The sequence below is a fragment of the Giraffa tippelskirchi genome, chromosome 6 (assembly GCF_054371585.1).
Source record: "Giraffa tippelskirchi isolate mGirTip1 chromosome 6, T2T-mGirTip1v1.2.pri, whole genome shotgun sequence".
In the NCBI taxonomy this organism is placed as follows: domain Eukaryota; kingdom Metazoa; phylum Chordata; class Mammalia; order Artiodactyla; family Giraffidae; genus Giraffa; species Giraffa tippelskirchi.
Window position 1 is genome coordinate 175,265,436 of NC_137280.1, and position 16,479 is coordinate 175,281,914.

The window sequence follows — 16,479 nt, forward strand, 5'->3', positions numbered from 1 at the left end:
GTGCACAGTGAAGCTTGAGAAGTGTTAATATGACCAGTGTGTAGCCTGAAGACGTGATGGTATGTGGGATGGCGGACAACACAAGGCCATGGCCATGTGATTGATACAGAGGTCTGCTGGGAAAGTTTGAGAGCTCTCTCAGGACAGAGTCTCTTAACGCTCACAGGTGGGAAACTCACTTATACCATCTCCCTGGGAACCCTCTCTAGATACTTCTTCACGCTCTTTCCCGTTTAAAGACACAGCTGCTCTTAATAATTGTCTTTTCTCCTTGGTGCAAAGAGAGTATTTATCGTCAGCGTGCCGACATGTGCAGGAGTTTTGGCTTCCTCCCTGAACATGTGGATGATTGAAAGGATATTGCTGACACCTGAATAAGAAATCCAATGACTTCAAGCTATGTAAATTTAATTATTTCCTTTAATTTTTCTTTCAGGAATCTCTTTTTCTTTTCCTGAGCTTTGGGGAAGTCCTAGCAATTTTCGTTTAAAAGAAACACAAGTCAGCAGTGGTTGCTGAACAGGCTGACATGCAAGTTTCACACAGGGAGAGGCGCTGTGTCTTTAATCTAATTTGTGCTCCCAATTTCCAGCTAATGTATCAAGGGATCCTGGTGTATGCATTTACAAGGAGACATCCGGAAGGCAGAGCCCAGCTCTCTGAAATTCTCTGAAACATGGCTAAAAAAAAAAATTAGTCTGGCCTCTTGTAGCTGCCCCCTAACAGAAAAAAATCGCTGTGTACTCACAGATGTAGAAATATTCCCGGCCTGGTCTGAATTCGAATCCTAGAGAAAAGGGTGTGAAGAGCTGGAACTTTTCAGAGAACTTGAGCGGTCCATTTGGAGAGTGAGGCCGGTTACACTCCCACCTCTTGAACCCTTTGGAAGTGTGGTCACAGGCACTGTAGCCGTCAAAGTTCACCATGTAGAGGACGTAACGCTCCGTCTTCTCTTCCGGGACAGAGTCCTCGTAGTGAGGACAGAAGACATCCAGGTAGTCGTTGATGCAGACGTCGATGTGGTAGTCACCCCTCTGGAACCTGTGGGAAGGAGAGAGCGGTGCGGTTATTCACAGAGGAAAGGCTTCCTGCTTGGAATCTGCGGTTGAAGGCTTTAATCATGCTCAGGCTAAAAAGATTTATTATAGCAAGTGTGTATTTGGAGCTGTATGATTTGAGGAAGAATTGATGCTTCTGAACCATGGTGTTGGAGAAGACTCTTGAGAGTCCCTTGGACCGCAAGGAGATCCAACCAGTCCATCCTAAAGGAGATCAGTCCTGGGTGTTCACTGGAAGGACTGATGTTGAAGTTGAGACTCCAGTACTTTGGACACCTGATGCGAAGAGCTGACTCATTTGAAAAGACCTTAATGCTGGGAAAGATTAAGGGCAGGAGGAGAAGGGGACGACAGAGGATGAGATGGTTGGATAGCATCACCAACTCGATAGACATGAGTTGGAGTAAACTCCAGGAGTTGGTGATGGACAGGGAGGCCTGGTGTGCTGCAGTCCATGGGGTCGCAAAGAATCGGACATGACAGAGCGACTAAACTGAACTGAGCTGATGATTTGAGGCATGGTTTGACATGTTGCTGTTCCAAATCTTAAGTAACAGCAAGCCACTCTCCAGAGGAATTGTACTGCATTTGTTTCCAAATACCTTGCCAATGGAGCACCTCACTTTCACTTTAAGTATTAAAGGTACTGATGGACTGTTTTCCTTTCACTGTTAAAATCTTATATATATTGAAGCAAACTTCATATTTCTAAAGCAGTGTTTCATTTAATAGATGTTTTTAAATAAGTAATTTAAAGAATAAATGGTATTTGTTATAATTGAGAGCCTTCTTCATTTCCTATGCAAAATGTAGAATATTAGAGTGATAAAATCGAGAGAATTAGAATCATAAAGTTTAAAAGTTGAAAATTAAATTCCTAGAACACTTCCACTTCAGAGGCAAATTAAACCCAAAGGCATAATGATGAAGCAATGAGCCACCGAACTAGACCCAGAATGGAGACTCTGGATCCTAGTTAGGTGCGTCTCTTAGAAAACCTGCTGTGTCACAGACTTGTTTTAGCCACTCTGTTTTGATGCCCTGCCCCTTTCCCTATTAAATTGAAGCCACCTAAGTCAAATGACTTTTCCCCTTACTTCTTTCAGTTTCATAGGCTGTATTCTAGGGCTGGACCGAGAAGCAGGGAAAGGGACAAGTCAAAACCACAGCCACCCCATCCTGCAAGAGTTAAAAGGTATGCACACACACACACACCATTGCACACACACACATCACTGCACACACACACACCATTGCACACACACACACTATTGCACACACACACATCACTGCACACACCACAGTGTCTGCTTCAATTCTTATCTTAGGAAAGTTTTGCTTATTTGTTTTACTGATGTGCCTTTCCCCATCAACTGAACAGTTTTTCCCAGGACCCAGTGGTGTGTGAAACAGGAATTGTTATGTACACAACTTTCTAAAATCAGGGTGGAAAAGGCCGCAAAACCCCTTTGTGTTTAGCTGGTGAGGAAATTCTTCTCTGAGCCCCTAGGAGGGTCATGATAAAACATTACTGCTGAAATGCAGTGCCTATAAAGTCATATAATCTTCACGTCAGTCTCAGGGAGAACACTTCCCGGTGATGGCGACCTAGTCTCTTCCATTTTTGGACATCGCTAGATGTTAGCAAGTTTCTCCTTATATTGAGCATAAATCTACCTCTGTGTGATTTCCATCCAGTGATCCTACTTCTGCTGCCTGAAACGGCAAAGAGCAAATCTAATTCCTCTTCCACCAGGTAGCCCATAAACCATTCGGAGACGTCAGCTGTGTCTCTGTACCCTTTCTCCAGACTTGAAAATCCTGATTCCTTTGTTTATTTCTGATTGAGTTTCCAGACTCCTCATCATTCTAGCATTTTGACCCTCTTCATGTCTTCCAGTTTGCCAGTGTGCTCCTTAAAATGTAGCACCGAAACATATCGAGGGTCTCTGACAGGTTGTTGTGAACGCTGGTACCTTTGCTCTGGATGCTAAATATTCATCGACAAAGTCGAGATTCCCTTCTGAAACATACCGTTGCTAAAAGTGGGAGAGCTACTTATTTTGAGTGAGTAGAACAGGATTTAAGGACTGCTGCTGACTGAACAGGAGAGTCATAAGCCATCCTGAGCCTCAGTTTCCTCACGCATTAAGTAGAATAATAATGAGAATCCACCTTGCTGACCTCACACGGCTGCTTCAGGCCTCAGATGAGGAAATGTATGAAAAGCACATGTGACTAAAAGGCATCTTTACTATCAAGAGGATATATTAAAATGGGTAGATGACAAAGTATTACTTTTTAAACAGTGGCAGTTAGCGCATAAGGCAGAAATAAAAATAATCCTCAGGTTTCCCTTTTCAAAATCCCAGAAGAAAGGATATCATGTAAAAATCCCAAATTCTGTCCTCAAATATCAGATGATCTTCAGAAACTCCACTTGCTCAATGCTTTCGAAAAGCAGCAGGCTAATGTGCGCAAGAGAAGTAAGGGAAGGTGGCCAGATCACTTCTCCGTAAGGGGGTCTCAAAGTACGTAACCATTTGTAAAAACTAAAAAACCCTCGGAAGTATTTATTTCTTTATATTTACAGTGATCACGAAACCAGGTTTACTTTTTCTTCATTACTGGCAGACAACGATTTGTCAAGATGCAAGGAAAGCCTGTGCTGCTTTTAAAAGATTTTTGAACATCAAGGTAACATCACTGCCAAAGTACAAAGAAAAGACACTGCAACGTTCAGATAAAAGGGTGCTGCAACGTGAATCATCGGCACTCAGAGCGGGCTGACAGTTCTGGCTCAGAGCCAGACAAGAACTGCAGCAGAAGGCAATGCCCAGATGCACTTTATATTATTATATTATTATTATAGATTTTAAAGACATTCAAGGGGGGAGTGTTTCCTTCCCCTAAGAAGTGTCACTTCTCTTAGCTTCTACCAGCCCTCGGCCCGGCTTAAAGGTGAAAATGAAACACACTGCCGCGGCCCACGCCCATTCTGTGATGGCTTTATTCTACGAATTGTCAGGGTGTTTTGTGCCTCACATTTAGCTACCCTTTTCTAACTTTTATCCTTGTTAATTCTGCTATAATTTTGATAAACAAACCATGAGGCTGAATACCCACATTACACTAGGTTGACCAGTTATCCTTTTCTGGAGACAATTTACTTTGTGTAGGGTGTTAAGTGAATCACTCTGGAGCCAATTTTATTTTTTTCTTATCTATTTTTTTCAAGATGTTTCTTTTTTTCCCCGGTTTTTTTTTTTTTTTTTTTTGAAATTTAAGTATTTTAGTTTTATGACCACATAGCATATGGGATCTTAGTTCCCCCACAAGGAATCAAATCTGCACCCCATTGTTGGAAGTGTGGAGTCTTAACCACTGGACCATCAGGGAAGTCCCTGGAGCTGGTTTTTAAATATGAGATTATCTCAGCAATTAGTACGGATATCCTTCTATGCATATGACAAAGAAATGATTATGATTTACCATAGAATCAACCTACACTTCTGTTTGAAATATTCAATTTGCATAAATTAGTTTACTAATGTAAATTTCAAAGAATGGACATTGTGAACATAAAAATAATGACAAACTGGAAGTCATAAAAGGCATCTGTATAATGTAGCTAAGTACAAAAGAAAGAAAGGTTTAGAGTTAGTCTAATACGTTCCCAAATTATGCTCTTCAACTACGAAGTAGCACTGACTCATTCTCTTCTGGCCTTGCTGTGAACAAGCACACACGTATGGCTAATGTTACCGAGTGGTTATTATACGACATTCACTGTCTCAATTTAATCTCCATCACAATCGCACAGAATAGACACGATTAGTACACTGAATTAGAGATGAGAAAACTGAGATTAAGAAGTCAAGCAACATGCCTAATGTTACAGGAACAAAAAGGGCAGAGGCAGAATTCAAACCCAAGCAGTCTGACCTCAGAACTGAGATTTGATTGCTAAAGTCAAGTTCTCAAGTCTTCTCTGAATGTTGCCAGAGGAATGAGCCTCGCTCTTCACAGGGTTTCAGTTCTCTCCTTCATTCACTGATACAACAAATATTTGTCATGTCCAGAATCTGCTATATTATGGCTTTACACATGTTGTCACATGAAACCCTTACTGGGTAGTTACAGTTAGTTTCATTACACCAACGAGAAAATGACATTCAGAGAAGCTGTTGTCCACTTTGCTGTTCAGTCACTCAGTCGTGTCCAACTCTTTGTGACCCCATGGACTGCAGCACGCCAGGCCTCCCTGTCCATCACCAACTCCCAGAATTTATTCAAAACCATGTCCATCGAGTCGGTGATGCCATCCAACCATCTCATCCTCTCTCATCCCCTTCTCTTCCTGCCCTCAATCTTTCCCAGCATCAGGGTCTTTTCAAATGAGTCAGCTCTTCGCATCAGGTGGCCAAAGTATTGGAGTTTCAGCTTCAGCATCAGTCCTTCCAATGAATACCCAGGACTGATCTCCTTTAGGATGGACTGGTTGGATCTCCTTGCAGTCCAAGGGACTCTCAAGAGTCTTCTCCAACACCACAGTTCAAAAGCATCCATCTTCAGCACTCATTCTTCTTTATTCAATTTTAACCCCCACAGGAAACAAGTAGCATAGTTAGAATTTCACCCCTAGCCTGATGAGCTCTGAAGCAGGTACACTTGTGTCCTAACCACAGTGGCCTGAATTACTGGCTGTAATTCCCCTCACCCTGTTTACACTAATCTTCTAGGAGAGGCTGCTGGAAGGGGCCAAGCCCTGCTCTCTCTCTCACTAGGTTGATCCCAGACTCCTGCAGGGAAAGCTGAAGGGTGCATCAGTGTCTGCAGAAGTCCCAGATCAGAAGGTTAGCTCCTGACTCATGCACATCCCTGCAGTCTGTCACAGGTATGAAGTGCTGTTAGGCTCCATAGCCATTCACATAAAGAGAACTTTCTTCCATCAGGAAACTCCTTTCAGGAGCTTTAGTTCATGTTAAATGAGCAGATTCACCTCTAGGAAGAATGATTCCACACGTCAATATTTACAAATTTCATGGGAAGCCTGCCACCGCTTGAACACATTTGTAAGTTTCTGGGACATTTTCTTATAAATGTCTCCTCTCTAACTGCTAGTCTTTAATTCCATCCCTTGGACTTGTGGTTCTTTACCTCTCTGAAACCATTGCATGTTATGAATTGTAAAGAATTTCTGACTGCATACAACAGGCCAGCAATAATCACAATACAACCCCTACTAAATTATCACAGTGGTTTACAGTGTGAAAGCATGCATGTTTGCCACCCTTAGAAAAGTGATGTCTTTGAGTGAAATGATTACTGCCCTGGCTCTGTTCTGAAGACCCAAGTCACAGGTGCCGGGAGGCATCTCACGGGCATAGAGTTATGGCCCCTGTTCTCCACTGGGTTGCGTGGCCACCCAGGTCAGTGTTCCATGTAATATACAACAGTATGGATATTTTGTTAGGACAAGAACACACTGTATACATTTGTCAAAATTTGTCAGTAGACTGGTTGAGACTGTCATATATATTGTGAAAGCATCATTTTAGTTAAAGAAGAAGAATAAAATTCAGCGTGGCAACTAATTCTTTGTAATCAATGCACCTACTAAAATGAATTATCCACTTCATGATTGTTTTGATGACCTAGAGGCTCCCTGGAGGGTTGGATAAAAAAAAAAGTTTTGGGGCTACTGACAGCAAAAATAACAACGAAAGGTGGGCTTCGAGCTACAAAGTCTCTATGCAGACAAGCGCCTTTGTCTTATTTTTTCTTCAGTGTTCACCTTATGGCATTTCACAGTTAAATACAGTTTTCGTGATACATTTAAACTACTGAAAATATCTATCTCCTTATTTAACCTGTCTGGAGAAAGGGAATCGCGGCTTGAGTCTTGGAATTCAAATGAAATCGGGACCACAGAGGTGAAGTTAAGAGTCGACAGGCTGTCTTTTCTCTTAGTTATCAACAATGTACCACCAGGTGTCTGCTGAGAAAAGGTCCGAAACACTGTTTGATGACCACAGTTAACCTGATCTGTAGGGCTATGCTCCCAACTAAATAATTTATTTTCTAACGTGGGTCACTCCGCGGGGGACACCTGCTACCTGCCCACTCCAGTCCATGACCTCGAGTGGACGTTCTCAGCTTACTCTGACCTTGGATCCTCTTGGCTCGGCCAAGGAGCCATCACCTAACTTCCTTTCTCAGCGGGTGGTTTTGCACATCCTTGCCCTTACTTCCTCCTCTAGCACCATCTGCGCTCACTCGTGGGGCGGACGCTGGACACACGGGGAGTGCCCTGGGTTCAGGCTGCAGAGGAGCGCCAGCATCACCGTCCTCCGAGGTCATCTTTAGCCACTTGCCCCTGCAGTGTTCCTCCTCTCATGCCATCCTCTTTTGCTAAAGCCCAAACGCACTTCATTTTTAGTAGCTGGAAAAGAAAGGGTATGGGGCACATTTAAAATGTTCTAAATTGGCCTTTAGCATACGTTGCTGGCGCGGCAGAGAGCCTGCTCCCAGGGAAATATGTACCAAGGTATTTTATCAAGTAGTTCCTACGTGAAGTTTCTTCACTCCATAAATAGAGAAACAGCGTTACTGAAACGAGACAGGGTGGCTGTTAGAGGTTAGGAAGCTGTGAGGCGCTTTCATCCCCCTCTCATGGAATGTTCTAAAGGACTCAGTGATGAAAATGTTATTTTTCATGAGCTGGATAGTTGATTATTACATTTTAAATGTATTTTAATCTGTCAAGATGGTGATTGTTTTAATATTCCTATTTGAACCGAACTACAGTGTCACTTCTTTAATTACAGGGCAACTTAATATATTACATTCTGAAATTGAAATGTAAAAGAAGGATATGATTTATGGTCAAAGATTAGGCAAATTTATCAGCTCAGGGTTCCTCCCAAATTTTAAACTAAATCTAGAGTGACTATGTCTTGACAGCACAGCCTTTCAATTCTATTAGAGATTTAATTTGAGAATAAGATGTCTCTTTTTAACCAGAAGAATTTCTCATCTGTCCTGAAGGGCCTAATGGGCTCAGCAACAGACATGGGGTTTGGTTTATAAATATGTTTTGGGAGATGGGCAGGATACGTTCTCTGTTGCATAACATGTCTCTTCCTGTCTCCTTCTGTTACTCCTTTCAGCACAGAATGCCAGCCTTATGGCTCTCGGATCCTAAAGCTGAAGACGTTCTTTTTTTGTTTTCCCGCAGAGGTTAAAGTGAGAAACATAAACAGCAAATCAGACTTGGGGTGGATAAATCATGTTCGCATCTCTGGGAGCTAAAGAAATTTGCTTTGCTGATTTTAAATGTTCCCTCTCTCACACAGGCTGAAACATGCCAGTCTTTCAAATGTATTGGTCACTGACCTTCATTTTTAGTTCTGAGATATCAGAGTCATAAACAGTTGTACCGATATCAGGCCAGTTGTTAAGGCTGAATGAGGTACAGTACACGATGACCGAAATCCATCATTTCAGGCAGCCTAATCCTGCTCTTTCAGGCTCTAGAACATACCGAGAATGACGAAAATCCTCACGAAACTGAAGATTTACAAGTTAAAAGAAGACCTACTCAAGGATGAATTTCAGATATGTCTTCTACATATTTTTTGCAGTTGAAAGGCTGTGGCCTACAGCACACACTCTCATTCAAGGAAGCATATGATTCTGACACCCAGAGCCAACTTCTAGCTCTGCTTATCCATTAATGAAAATTCCAGTGAAGTTCTTACACACGCAAGCTGGAAGAAAAGAAATAAATGTTTCAGTAATCACAAATTCTGCAGCGTGAGAGCTTTTCAGTTCAGTAGCTGTTGGTGATAAGAATAAGATGTAATTTACTTGGCCAGATATTTAGAATTTGTTAGTGGTTTAGTATACTAACCTGTCCCTTTTCTTCTCTGTGTGTGTGCTTTAAAAGTGAGTCATTTCAAAATCACTCAGTTAACGCTAATGACTCATCTCACACAGACGGACCGAAATCTCAAATACCTTGTCCTTGTTGGTTTCCCAGTGCAAGTCACTTCGGGCTGAATGACTTTAAAATTGGTATCTCCCAGATGGAGTACCTGTTTCAAATACAAGGCCCACAAATGTTCCGTCCTCCAGTGTTTTAACTTGTTTGGAGTTTGTTTTATTAGCCTGACTGAGGAGCTCCAAAGGAAACAAAGCATTAAATTGGCAGAGCCTAAACAAGACTTTCTTTCAGGAAGGGACCCGGAGCTTCGGGTGACAGTCTAATTGCTTCTAAGCCCCCAAAGAGGCCTCGGGCTTGAAGTAAGAATGTGTAGACGTCAACAGGCTAAATCAGCCAAAGAATTAAGCAGGCAGAGTTCCACAGACCTGACACATCACAGACCACTGCAAATGGTTTTCTAAAAGGGATTAAAATAAAATAAAGAATCATCGTCTGGCAATCGGTGTATGACCTCATGGAGGTCACTTCCACCACGAAAAACCGGCTCCTTCTCGAGTCCTCCTGGTCAGGAGCTTCCTGACCAAGCCGCCCTTCATGTCCAAAGTTATCCAGAGTCCACAAGGTGTCCAGCACACGGAACGAAGCAGCTGCCACACACACACCCAGATCCAAAAACAGATGCAGGAAGTCCGTTATCAGGTTGTCCAGCCACCGTCCTGGGAGAACAAGGACCCAACAAACAGACTCTGTTCAGGGCATATGGGGGTGGGTGGGCAAGGAGAGTCAGTCAAACCAATAAGCCGCCTGCCAAACGGCTCTCACGGCTCTTTAGGTATCCTACGAGGATGGAGTTACCCAGCCCAATTTCAGATCCTTCCTAGTTTCAAAATTAAGAATAATAACCAAAGAGCCACAGTTAACGTCCTTCCTACTAATCAGCTCAAATAATGATTTCATAGTCCTTACCTATGGCTGTACAAGCAGCGAAAGAAATATTTATACTATTCCTTACCTACTGCTATGTAAGCAGAAAAATAAATATTTGTATTATAGCTTGATGATAACCTATTGGAATCATTACCATCTAACTCTGAAATATGGCCTTACTTTCAAAAAACTGGGGTGGGGTGTCCAAGATCTACATTGCATGGAGCTAATCTCTATTAGTTTATTATTAAATGAACATATACAAGCTGGAAGAAAGAGAATAAAGGTTCTATGGCTTCTTTCTATGTTTGATCTTCATTGGACCAGGTAAGCAAGAATCTTGCAATGCTAGGGCACAATAGTGATAACTAGTGTTTTATACAAATCTTTAGGATGCAAAGCAGAAATTGTTGCTGTTTCTATGCAAATTGGCACATGAGAAAGTAGCTATTGTCACTTGGCATGGTTGGGACCTTGTGAGCAGTTGGATACAAATCTGGAGCCAGGCACAAGACAGAAGTGACCTGGAGCGGTTAGAGACCAGGTGGGGAGTAGTCATAGAAGATGCTGAATTCACGCAAGGTGAGCGAACAGATGAAGGAAAAAGCAAAACAAAACGACACCGGGATAGCGGTGAGAGCATCACGGACTCAACGGACACGAGTCTGAGTGAACCCCGGGAGTCGGCGATGGACAGGGAGGCCCGGCGGGCTGCAGTCCACGGGGTCGCAGAGAGTCGGACACGACTGAGTGACTGAACCGACTGAACCCCGACAGCAGATCACCAGAACTACTGTCCCTCTAGTTGTTTTTACGGGGACTTCCATTCTTTACATAGAGAGCTCCTTGATGCTGGAGTTTACTCATCTCTGAATCCCCAACATTCATCACGGTGTCTGTACATAGTGGTGACCTGAGGGACGTCCCAGACAGGAAATCGTAGCTGATGGACACTAGAAGCGACGCTTAAAAGCTGACAAAACTTTGTAAAGTGCCCAATAACCTCCCTCTGCGTTCTGGGCCCCAGTATCAAATGTTGATAAGAGCTAAATAACATGACAAACAAAGGTCAAGATCAGGAAACAAAATAAAGGCTGAAGGCAGAAAGGAAAATGATAATCAGGCCTGTTGTTCAAGCAACGCTAGAAAATCACGCCTAGCCGGGCAGACAACTTAAGCACCTAAGGCAGAATGAAAGTTTCTCTCGTCATTAAGTCCTCTATTCAATTACCATTTATCGGGGTAATTAAACACTGGAAAGTGATGCCAGGCTAATTGTTAGATTATGATAATTACACGTCTTTGCTATGCTACAGCTGATCAAAATAAGATGTGGTCCCGTGCTCTTAGCTGGAGCTGCTCTGCGATCGTCAGACTTTGAGGGAGCATGAGGCCATTTATTACTAATTCATTACAAATCAGGCGGAGAAGCTTATTATTTGTAATGCTTCTTTCTTCCCCCCACACACAGTCTCCTGGAACAGGACTCCCCAAAGGTTAAGCACAAACTGCCGCCTCTCATTGGCCCATTTCCATTGCAATTACACAGCTGAGCAGTATTGGGTGCCTGTATTTGAGAGGGTTCATCAGACGCCTTCACAAAATCCTACGAGCGCCTATCACATTGGCAGGAACACCCAAGGTTCCCTTTCAGCCGCTGCCAACCCCTGTGCGGCTCTGAGCCGTGTCCCAGCAACCACAAGCTGGCAATCCTGAGAATCTCTTGGTTCCGAGGCTCCCTTCTGCTCAGGTCAGGCCTGGACCAGGCTGGGGTATGCCCAGGGTCTTCCCCAGTTCACAGGAGTCACAGGGACCAGAATGTGCCTCTGCGGTCAGGACACCCAGCCTCTGTTCCCCAGGCCAGGGTCATGAAAGGAAAGCAACTTTCTCATCACCTCAAAGCTGCCAAAGCATAGCTCAAATCTTTGTAGAAAATCACTAGAACCAATCCCTTGTCCTTGGGCACTCCTGGGTGTTAGAAATCTCCCCTCCCATCCCTCCTCTCCTGGGAGGAGGGAAGGCAAACTGGTTCTTGGCTATTCCCTGGGACTTCTCAACCTTCCCCTGTGACTATCACCACAATGGTTCACATGGGCCACTGCTGGGTGGAGGAGGCACGGAGTGTCAGCTGACTACAGATTCTCATGTCATGATGTGGTTCTCTTATTTTTTTTTTTTTCCTTCTTTTATTTGCGCAGTATTATGGATCGAATGCTTGGGTCACCCTCCAGTTTACACGTTGAAGCCTCGGCCACCCTGTGATTATGTCCGTAGACAAACATGGAGGTAATGAAGGTTAAATGAGGTCACAGGGGTGGGGCCCTAATCCAACAGGGTTAGTGTCCCCCCTCACCCATCTCCACACTCCTTTCTTGTGCCTCTGCAGGCCAGGAAGAGCGCTCTTACCAGGAACTGACTCTGCTAGACCTTCATCCAGGACTTCTATCCTCTAGAATGATGAGAAAGTAAACTTCTATTCTTTAAGCCAACAAGTCTGTGGTATTTTGTCATGGAAGCCTGAGGAGACTAACACAGGCCGTTTGAAAGTTAATTAGTGGTAGACTTGGGGCTGGGTGCTATCAAATTACATCACTGCCAGGGACTCCAGAGACATGGAGAATTACCGAATAACAACAAGAGGACAGTGGCCAGGAAGAGAGGGAATAAGGGCGGCCAGAGAGTGGAGGGAAGGCTTGCTGGCCGCCCACCCTGTGCTGCACACGGGACCCTCGACATCCACCTGCTGTTCTGAGCAAGTGGCTGGCCTGAGGGGAGACGCCACATTATATTCCCACGTAAGGAGAGTTTCACCTCTGAAATTAACTCATGGCACCATGAAAATGACTGTATTATCACCCGGCAACTGTGTTATCTCACTGTTTCAGCAAGGCTTTCACCCAAAGATAGAATGAAGGGTGTTAGAGAAAAGTCACATACTCCATTTTACCCTTCCTCGACCCTGGAAATTAAAGCAGAATATGCCACCGCCTTTCAAAAAAAATCATATTAAGTGCATTGTGGGGACCAAACACACTGTGAGATACCTTTGTTAACACCAGAACACATGAAGCTGTCATTTTATGCGGGCATTTACTGGTGGCCTGTGGCTCAGGACTGGGGAGCTGGGGAAAGGAGGTACTTTGGTTCATCACATAAAAATGGCTTTATACTACTTAGTATTATTATTTCCTCCACACACTCATTAAAAGCATATTCATTCATACAGCTGGATCCTCTATTTACTTTTATAGCCTGGACCACAGAAAGATATATGCAAGAATAATGCAATCATAAAAAATAAGAAACTAATTGCTCTATCCCAAGGAAACATAAGGGGGAGAAAGAAATAAACAATTCACCATTTATTTCTCAGAAATAAATCTAAGCACTTTAGGGGATTCTCAAGGGCCATAATATCCCTGCCTACTTAAATGCCTGTCTATCTCAGTGACGGAGAATAGACTCGTGTTTTTCCCCTCCGTTTTAGCAAGCTCCACTTTCAAAGTGTCTACCTTGGAAAAGAGCTGTAGTTCAAAGCAAATGCACATGACCCTCCTCTTGAACTTTCAGAATCTTTGGTCCTGCTACAAGCTCTGAACGAGCCACTTGTGGTGATTGTGAGATTTCAGAGGGATGGTTAATGCCAAGACACAGAGATGATGAAATAAGAGCGTGATAACGGGTCTGCCATGCTGGGTGACAACTCAGCACCAAGGGCTTTGAGAGGACGGGCCACGACTGGCTTTCTTCAGCACTCGACAGGACAAGCCCAGACCTCAAAGTCTCTTCCACGAGCACGTTAACACCGTGTTCCTGTTCAAGTTCAACAGAGAGAGAATGTGAACTACGACTGAGTCATCAACTCAATTCTGGTGAGCTGGGTCAAAAAATAACAAAGCTATGAATGAGACCTACAGGAGCAACGACATGAGCCTGGAACGGAGCACAAAGTCTGTATCCAGGGTAGAGACAAATGGGACCATATCGCACTGTTTATTTACAAAACAGGGCAATTTCACTGATGTTTTAATTCAACATCTGAGTACCCACTCTGTGTGTGATGATTATTTAAAATCACAAGGTGTTTGGTGTTCTAAAGGGAACGTAGATTTTTCTCCATACTAAACATAAAATATTTTTAAGAGACAAATGTAAAATACACCTTTCACCCCACCTCTGGGAAGTAAAAGGGTGACCAAACAGGGAATTCACTTTAGTGCCCTCTCAGATTCTCTGTGTCAGGCACCCTGGAGCTGAGAAAAGAGTCATCACAGCCAAAACCCACCCAGGGATGCCCAGCCGTTAACTGCAAAGCCTGAGTCTTGGTCACTGAAAGTGCTGGCAACTATGGTTGTGTGAATGTCACTAGAGAGGGTAGCAGGTCACGCACTGGCCAAGTGGGCAGCCTGGAAGCACAGGATATGGGGCTAGCGCAGAGGACACCCACTGTTTGTGCTATAGAGGCCGCCCTGCGCTGGGCATGCACGCGGGCAGGGAGGAAGGGAGATGGGCCCGGGCAGCAGAAACGCCTGTCCTTTGGCTCCTGTGGGCCATGATGTGAGCTCCTGCTGTGTCTGCCACATGCCTGGGACACGGTCTGGAGCATACACGTACCTCAACAAGGTTGTGAGTCCTAAGAGGAGACCAGACATTCTAACCCACAGGAGGAAATGAGCTGAAAAGTTGGAACTGTGGGGGGGTTGGCTTCTGCTTTTGTTTTGTTTAAACACAAGTTTCTGCCCATGAAAACTGAAGGAAGCAACTCACAGACGCCCAGCAGAATATGACATTTAGTTTCGCTTATTTTTAAATTCGGGGTGGTGGCTTCATGATATAATTAATATCTCCAAAGATGGCAGAGATGTGTGGAAGTCTCTGGAAATATGAAATACTGCTCTTCTCTGTTGGACCATTAGGACATTTAAAAATTCGTATCGCATGTGGGGAGATTGTATTGGTTCTAATGACTAGGAAAATGTATAGGGCGACTCAAAATTAGACGTATCACTCCTATTTTTTCCTAATGGTAACTTGCAACCCAGCCTCTCCAAGCACTCACTGAAGTAAAATATGATGGAATTCTCAGCATTATAGTTGCAGCCAAGAATTCGTGTGCACTCCTCTCATAAAACTTTCTACACAGTTGGTGTTGACTCAAGAACAACCACAAGGAAGTTACTATAGTGGAGAGCAATAAAATCCTAACGCATCACTCCTTAAAAACACCCAACCTGCTTGCCTCTGCCGTCCTAGACATGACTCACGTTTACCAGTCTTAACCTACATCAATTATGAATTCTTCAGTGTGCAAAGCATGGATAACATAGTCTTGTAAAGAGAGAGCCCCTAGTCTTCCCTTGGGACGTGATATTTGATAATAATTTCACAAGAACCCTACTTCTGCATCAAGACAGAGAGACACACACAAGAGGGAGGAACTTTGAGCACCGTCGCATCCAGCTGTTTCCTTTCAGGACTGTTAATTATCTAGTAGCTCAGAAAACAAGTCTCCAGGGAGAATTTGAGTCTCACATAGGAGCTCTTCCTAGGACCTGTGGATGTCATTCAAAACCCAGGGCATACAGAAATTCTCTATTCAGGGGCAACCAGCTTTCTAATGCTGTTCAGAGCATTTCCCTCACTCCCGCCCGACAAGAAGATTTGAGAGAAAAATAGGGGAAATTTCGCTTGTGTTTTCCTAGGAAAGTCGAGCTGATTGTATTATCGACTGTCTACTGCATTAGCAATTTCCAGCTGAATTACAAACTGTTTCCCTGCATTATATTGCTATTGTTCAATACCATTTTCATTGCCCTAATGAAACAAAGCTATATAATATAACCATAAAGTACTGATTACAGTTAACAACAATAATGGAAGAGGGCTAAGGAAAGACCTCTTTTAAAATATGCAAAGAAAAAGATATGAAATGCTGATACTTAGCAGACATAAAAAAAAAAACCAAACCCTCTTTCTGGCTGTCTGGATTGAGAGCAAAACAACACTGACGAGTTAATTCTTCTTTCTCTTCCAACAATACAAATGGTATTTCCCCTAAGAGAGAATTTCTAGATTTCCCCAAGAGCAAAAGTTCTCCAGGTGCTGTAAAGCAATAATAAAAACAACGACAGCGGTGTGGATTTCACACATACCTTATCTTAAAAAGCACCTACTTCAAACCCGAGTATTCCCTAATATCATGAAAGAGGATACTGAAATTTTCCCTGGGGTGCAGATTTCTCCCTGACTATAATTGAGCTCTTTGGAGAAATGCCATCAAGAAAGCACCAGGGTATTTCTTATTGGCCTGCATTAAATCACCCAGCAACACAGCGATCAGGTTGCTGGGCTGGACTGAAGGCTGCCCAAGTGAGATGGCGAATCCACGGCTGAGACTGCCTTTTAGCAAAGGCCCTGAAGGTTATTGTCAGCCTTTTTTGATACCCAGTTCCTTTCCCACCGACAGAGGCGATAAACAAAGAGGTGAAGAGCAGAGGCAGAAGTGGTCGAGAACCTTCTTGGGCGCTGCTAATCACATTAAGACGT

The 16,479-nt window shown here is 43.6% G+C and overlaps 1 protein-coding gene across 5 annotated transcripts in view; it reads right to left on the bottom strand.

Annotated features, from left to right (window-relative positions):
* Window positions 1–16,479, bottom strand: part of EFNA5 (ephrin A5) — a 288,894-nt gene that overhangs the window by 47,959 nt on the left and 224,456 nt on the right. For all 5 annotated transcript variants that reach the window (XM_081505333.1, XM_081505332.1, XM_081505334.1 and 2 more), the window contains one exon: window positions 749–1,041. In XM_081505333.1, the coding sequence (XP_081361459.1) occupies window positions 749–1,041 (293 nt within the window). The remainder of the gene's footprint in view (window positions 1–748; window positions 1,042–16,479) is intronic.